This window comes from Petromyzon marinus, chromosome 52, assembly GCF_048934315.1.
Source record: "Petromyzon marinus isolate PM22_M1 ecotype Great Lakes invasive population chromosome 52, UKy_Petmar_22M1.pri1.0, whole genome shotgun sequence".
In the NCBI taxonomy this organism is placed as follows: Eukaryota; Metazoa; Chordata; class Hyperoartia; order Petromyzontiformes; family Petromyzontidae; genus Petromyzon; species Petromyzon marinus.
This window is the reverse complement of record NC_133718.1, coordinates 8,014,819-8,022,094: the sequence shown is the minus strand read 5'-3', so window position 1 is coordinate 8,022,094 and position 7,276 is coordinate 8,014,819. Positions and strand designations below refer to the sequence as shown.

The window sequence follows — 7,276 nt, the reverse complement described above, 5'->3', positions numbered from 1 at the left end:
ATATAGTGATAAACAATTTTTAAAATTTTTTTTACGAGGAAAGGCCCACTGAGCTACGTAGCTCTTTTTCAGAAGCGAGCTGGCCACAAGTGATAGCTCAACGAAGTGGCTCATCACGTGGACATTTATAGCGGCCAAATACTCTTAAACGCACGATTTTAAATGTGGAGGGAAAAACCGGAGGACCTGGAGAAAAAAATCCATGCGACCACGGGGAGAACATGCAAACACAAAATATATAGGCGTCGGTATCGAACCCACAAACTCCTGCATACCAGGCGAGGGAGTTAATATCTGCTGGTGGAAGTTCCTTCACTCGAGGCAGCTCGACACAGCCCCTCCGGTCACAGCATTTGGCTGTGACCGGAGGGGCTGGCGATGAACCCATTTGTAACTGTTAAGGGTGTCCAAAGGCGTGGAATAAAGAAAGCTGCCCATTGTCCCAAGTACCGCGGCGAGAGATGGAATCAAACTGGCAAAACCAGCTTTGTAGGTGCTGTGTGCTAAACATCACGCCACAGCAGCATCCGGCCTGCATTAGATGTTTAGTCAAATACCTGTCAAGTCTCTTTTTTTTTTCCAATGCCAAGAAGGAAATTTGAGAGCCTGCTGCAGAGAATCCATCGACGAGTGAAAAACAACCTTGTGCAATGATAGCTTGACGCCCGGACTGGCCATAGGGCAGCAGTCCGGGCAAATGTCCGGTGGGCCGGTCCATTCTGAGGGCCGGCGGGCTGGTCTGTGTGGGGAAATTGTAAATGTGATCAGAGTAAAAAAAAAACAAGATCACGTCTAATGTGCACGCTTAATTGCTTATTTACGCTCCCAGCTGGCATTAAGCCCCCACACATTCGGCAGCCCCAAACATTCGTCCTCACCGGCCCCAATTGTTTTTTGGACCCAGCCCCAAATGGGCCAATGAGGATCGCACGGCAAAAAAATACCGCTAATAACATCGTCACATCGCAACATCTAGCTACTAGTAGTTTACTACAACACAGTCTGTCGTACAGGACATTTAAAAAAAACATTGTATCGCCCGTAGCCCGAAATTGGGCCGGTGTGTTTACAAATGCCCGGGCCGATTTTTCGTCCCTGTCACTGGCTAGGTGAGCGACCTACTTTCTGCGCTGTTCCTTACGGGGCACCTGTTTCAGAACGCAACACCAACGCCCGCCGTTACGGCACCTGAGCGCGGCTCTGCGCCACCGTGCTGGCCCGGTAGCGAGTTGGGCCGTGCCACGAGTCGCCGTGTGTGCGTGTTGATGCACGTTGCATATAAAGAGACTCCCACTCAACGCTGCGAAAGGGGTAAAGCATTTTTATAAATCATTAAAAAATAACACCGTTCTGACAAATTGTGGTTAAAAAATAATAACCCATAAGGATCATCACCACTACACTTAATAAAGCAGGAGAGGTACTGGCACTCGCAACAACACAGTGCATCGTGCGGTGAACCGAGAAATAATTAGTGCAAATTACCGAGTTACATTTATAAGTTGCACACAACGTAGACAGAATAAGTTAAACTATTCCAATACAAATTTACCAATGCGATCCAAAGTTGTACTAGGCGTGGAGGATGTCTCCACGTTGGTCCACACAGGGACATGCGCTTCGCGCACGCCTGCAATACTGTGCAATGTTGGCACTCCGTAACAAGCGTCAGTTAGCCCCATATATAACAGCACCACATTGCAAGTAACTTCATGAAATAATGGGCCAAACTATTGATGCTCAACCTCTCCCACTGATGGCGTCGACGGTTCAAAATGACACCCCGGGGGCCGCAGTAATACCAATGCGTAGTTTTGACTGTTTTACGCAAATCTTAAAAAATCTATTTCGGGACGGCCAACGTTATGGGAGCTTTGGTGGCCCTGTTGCTTTCAAGAGGATCTGCGAGTTGGCTGGAAATTGGCACGCACACGGACATTCCAAAGACCTGCAGATTTCTCGTACCACAACCACCACCACCTACAGGCACGTTGCTAACCTGCAGCCGAAATGTGAACGGCGTCAATTCATCCGGTTTCCCAACGTGAACTCCTGCTCGTGTCATGAGTCGCACTTGTACAATTTCACAACATTCCAGATGAACATTTACAATCGGTGATTTTTACTGTAGTGACAATTTGCTTTTAATTTTCGTATGTACACACTGCCTGGTATCACAGGCAAAAGCCCTCCGTATATATTTTCTCTGTTGCACAACGAAGCCATAATCATGCTGCGAATTCGTCCCTTTGCTGCACTTTTATTCTAAAAACAAACTGCAGAACATTCCAGCGGACCATCCCAGCGACCGGACCTCGTGACGCAAAACAACTGAACTGCACCCCCTGTACGCCTAATGTACATCTCAATTCAAAGTTTACAAATTTGCATATGGCAATAAGGTACTCCAAGTCGAGAGGGGGGAACAAGAGAGACCTGAGCGTCTGTCGCTCGCGCGAGTCGAAAATATTTGCCGAGAGGAAAAAAAAAAGCCAAAGGGGGGGGGGGTGAGGGGGGTGAGGGGGGAGGTGTGGGGGGAGGGGGGGGGAGTCTCGATGCCATTCACAGGACGTGGAGATGCCTCGAGAAGTTACCCGGAATGGGCAGCGGTTCTGGGGCGACTATTTCCACGATGGACACGTACGTTCCGGCGACGAAACCTGCGAAGCCAACAAAGCTGACGACGCAGTTTTTACCGATCACCAGCCAGTACTGCCAGGGCCTCATGGCTGACTTGAGCTCCGCGGTGGACTGCTCCGTGTCCTCCCCACGGCCCGCGCCGCCCTGACGTCGCCATTCCGGCCAGAAGGTGACGATCTCCAGGAGGGGCGGAATGATGAGGGCGAGCGCCGAGCTGCTGATGGATCCCACCAGGGCGATCACGAGGTCGAGCTTGGGGATGAGCATGGCGAGGGCACCTGGGTGACGCAGCGCACGGCGGGACGAGCCACATCCTCAACGCCCGCGGCCACGTGCGCGCATCGCAGGGCGCGCAATTCGCGATGCAATCGACTGACACGACACGGGTTGAACAGCAGCAGCAGCAGTAGTCTGTGGTTCACATCTTTGGCCTTTCTACATTTAAAAAAATGTTCACATGGTGTGCGTCGGGGATGTTTTCTTACTTTTAGGATTTATATATATATAAAACAATTCTAAAATAAATGTCGGATTATCTCGAAAAAAATGGTTTAGGATCGATTCGGAAGTAATGTCACGAGAAGTGGTGTAACGTGGTACCGGGTGATGTCACTTTTGTTCGCACAAAAGACATTCAATTCCTACGCAATGCAACGACCCGAAAATATGCAAAGCTCAAAAAAAGATCCAAAAGTTATCCTTCAAAATAGAAAATCCGTAACCTTTAAATACGAGTGAGTGTTAACGTGTGGTTGCCCGCTATAGGTATTGGGAAGCCCTAGTCGGCCTTCAATAAAGCGTACGGTTCCCCGGTGCTCCCCAGGCTTGCATGGAGAGTTTTACACGCGCGCCGATACCGATTTTGATGTGCGGAACGTACATGTGATGCACACGAGCACGGCTCGGCACAGCAAGTCCACGGACAGCTGCCAGCGCCGCGGGACTTTGGCCACGAAGAAGGGAGCGATGATCTCGGCCGCCACGTAGAACTGCACCCCGTAGCTCACGAAGATTCCCAGGGAGAAGAGGATCTTCACCGACTCGTACAGCCTGACGCGCACGCACGGGGACAATTTCTCCGTCCGTCACTCGAAACACATGCGGCGGGGGGTGGCTGCAGTGGTAAACGCTTGTGCCGCACGGCAAGATGGGCCTGGGTTTGAATCCCGGCTCGGGAACCTTTCCACGTGGAGTTTTTGTGTTCTCCCACTAGAGCTATGCACTTTTAAATCTATATTGAAAACTAATTTCTTAAGTACTGCATTTTGTGTTGAGTTTGTTGTCCTTCCCCCCGCACCTCCGATTAGCACGGTTGGCTATGTATGGTGCGAAATAAGTTCAACATACGCACATACACTGTTCTGCATTGGTTTTTTCCGGGTTCTCTGGCTAAACAAAACTACGTAACCGGTGTTGGCCAAAACAACCCAATGCTGAAACACTACCTGCAAATTACTCAACTGGGATTACATGCAGCAGCAGCAACAGTACTCCCCTGCTGCGAAAACTGAAAGAGAGTCTTGAGACTCTGCGAGGGCTTTCCTGGGGAAAAAGCAAACAAGATGAAAGTACCCATTGGAGATGGGCAGGTTTAGGGTCACGCTGGGCATCACTTTGGAACCAAAGCACACGTATCCCAGAGTGCCAAGCGACAAGTAGAGCAAGGTCACCACCAGCATTCCCATGCCGAGCAGCAGCTTGAACGAGCCAGGATCCCGCATCCGGTTCTCCAGCGGCAGTACCTGCAGCAGCACGACAGGGAGGCAACAATTTAACGCGTAGGTTTTCGCAGGCAATACATTCCATTCGCAATTGAAATTTTGGGTGACGCCACGTAACGATCTGGCCGGATTTATGTCGCGAGACCCTCCACCACCCGACATAGCCAAACAAATGAAAGTGTCACGCGTACAAGTGTTGAGCGTGCCAATCTTTGTTGCGTCAGCTCTTCGGCAAGTAGAGGTACGATTCTCACAACAAATTTAGCAATTAGGACACGACGCTTCGCTCGAAACTGTGCCAAGCGTATTTTGGCCGTACATCAGGAAGTCAGATAACGACGTCATCCAACCCGGCTTCTTCAATAGGGTGGTCATGACATCCCAGGAACAACCAATCAGATTTGACCTAGATGTTAACAATTACAAATCAATGTCCATTTTACAAAGACAATTATCGAGAAAACAAGCAAAGAGGACCACTTTAAGCGCTGTTGTAAGGGATCACGCCAGCAGGAGATTCATGTCACGTTTCCATCACCACTGGGGAGTATGCTGGCCTGATCGTGAGTTGGGCTCCCGTACCCACTCAGCCCGACTAGGCCGAGCCAACATCGAATGGGTTGGTAAGAGAACCCTTCTATCACCAGCCACACGCGGATTTTACCCGGGCTGTTACGGGATCAATCAGAGATTTGGATGCTCACGCCATGATATCTCCCGGATTAGTTACATTTCTCAGCCGTGTCAGTGATCAAAACACACGGCGGAAGATCACACTGAGAGAACGACCAAGGGGAAACACGGATCGGACAACAAGCATAAATTGGAGACTTCACGATGACGGTTAAGAAAAGCCAGCCAGTGGGCTCGGGGCAGGACATCGCGAGAAAGGGACGATGTCCGATGGTCAAGACCAATGATGGAATGTAAGCTAAAGGGGCACAACACGGCCCAGACAAACAGCCACCACAGAGATGGAATGGTGAGGTCAGCTCGCTCGCTCGCACACACACACACACAATGCTTGCCACGTTTCCACAGACTGTGCATCGTCCGGAGTGTCCGATGCGTAGACTTACCACACCGATGCCTTCAAAGGCAAAGATGGCCATTCCGAAGAAGAGGGGGAGAGCGTTGGCCTCTCCCACGTACTTGACATCAAGTTTTTTCGGAATGTTCTGTGGTAAAGACCAGACGCGGGATCGGCACGAGCCGTCGCGGTTAATGCAACAGCAGCAGCGTGTCCGGTATTCACACGTGTGCGCGTTCATATTACAAAGACACCAACCACGCCGTTCAACACACTGCACCGCCGAGCGCCACGAATCGGTGCCTAAAACCAGATCGGCCTTAATGTTCGCAGTCTCGTCACATCTCCGAAGCTAAGCAGGATGTTTTTTTGGCCTGCTGGTACTTGGGATGGAACACTGCCAGCGAATACCAAGAGATTCAGACTTCGGCTGCGAAGTGACCACGAGATTACAGCAATGGATTATTGAATCTATGTAAGCTTTAATGATATCGCCTCGAATGTATGGGTTTTCTCTAGCTACTCTCCTTCATCTTTCTTACCATATACCACTTTCAATGCAGCACCCTACTTAAAAAATTATCTTGCGACTCAGCGGGGCTTTTCAGAATCAGAATATTTATTTGTATTGGAGGAATCCGATGAGCTATAAAGCTCTTTTTCACAGATGTCCAGTAGGACATATGTGGTGACAAGCACATTCATAGGTGACAGGCACTTTTATTAATGCGAGATGTTAGTTTCGTCTTATACCATATGCACCACTCACCACACTTGTGTACTGAGGCTCCCTTGAGGGCACCAGCCATAACCCGAACCCTTCCTTCCCTCTTGGCACGAGTGTGCACTCAACAAGATACTATTGTGAGGGATGATTAAATAAAATAATGTTTTAAAGAACCTGTTGAAGAGTGAATTGGTACATATTTAAACACGTAGGTTTCCAAAGCCAGTATTATGATAGGAGTTGATGTTTGGGTTAGGCCGAGTGACAATCTGACTTTTATGTGTGTTGAACTTCTTTCGCACCGCACGTTGCCAACCACGCTAATCGGAGGCGCGGCTTAATTTGTGTCAGGAGCCCCTCCACCGCCCGACCACAGCGAAACAAATTAAATCGTCACGCGCACAAGCGTTTTTACCGATTCGCCAATTACGATGTTGTTTCATCTCGCGGCTAAATTGAAGGACAATTCGCGTGGCCCGATGTAGAACTCGGATACGCGACACTTCGCCTGAAACTGCGTCAAGCGCCTTCTGGCGAGCGACCAGGAAATCAGAAATAATGTATTTTTTTCTTTCTCTCTCTTTCTCCCCCCCTCCACCCCCACAGGCACGACGGCCGCATCCCTCGTCATGGAAGCGGAGGCTACCGGGCCCCTGGAGAGAGGCGCACCGTCGACATGTAGTAGTAGATAATGATGATGCTGGTCAGCATGCACACGTTGGCCAGGGCAGAGAAGGGAGCCAGCCAGCGCAGGTTCTTCACGAACGACAGCAAGATGATGAAGGGCAGCAGGCACAGCATGTACAGGCGCTTGTCCATCGCGAAGCCTCCCGGCGCGCCTTCTTCGCCCGCGGACTCGCTGGTGCCGTTGGTTCGCTGCTCCACCACCTGGCGGAGGTGGTGGGGGGCGTGATGGGGGAGGGAGGGAGGGAGAGAGGAGAGATTATTTTGTCACCTTCGTTTTTACATTTTGACAGTTAATAGCAAGCAAGCAAATAGACACCACCTATGGTATGCTGAGCTTCTTTCGCACCGTACGTAGCAAACCGTGCTAATCGGAGGTGCGGGAAGAAGAACAAACTAAATACAAAAAGCTATTCTAAAGAAATGAATTTTAAATCTCTATGTAAAAGTGCATAGCTCCAGTGGCTTCCTCAT

The 7,276-nt window shown here is 49.9% G+C and overlaps 1 protein-coding gene across 8 annotated transcripts in view; it reads right to left on the bottom strand.

The window, feature by feature from the left end:
• Positions 1 to 1,305: 1,305 nt before the first annotated feature.
• The window catches only part of LOC116953484 (proton-coupled amino acid transporter 1-like), a 31,800-nt gene continuing 25,829 nt past the window's right edge, over positions 1,306 to 7,276 (bottom strand). For all 8 annotated transcript variants that reach the window (XM_032973729.2, XM_076075184.1, XM_032973731.2 and 5 more), the window contains exons 7-11: positions 6,788 to 7,006; positions 5,441 to 5,539; positions 4,213 to 4,382; positions 3,521 to 3,690; positions 1,306 to 2,918 (exon numbers count right to left, since the gene is read on the bottom strand). In XM_032973729.2, coding sequence (XP_032829620.1) covers positions 2,563 to 2,918; positions 3,521 to 3,690; positions 4,213 to 4,382; positions 5,441 to 5,539; positions 6,788 to 7,006 — 1,014 coding nt within the window. In that variant the 3' untranslated portion in view covers positions 1,306 to 2,562. The remainder of the gene's footprint in view (positions 2,919 to 3,520; positions 3,691 to 4,212; positions 4,383 to 5,440; positions 5,540 to 6,787; positions 7,007 to 7,276) is intronic.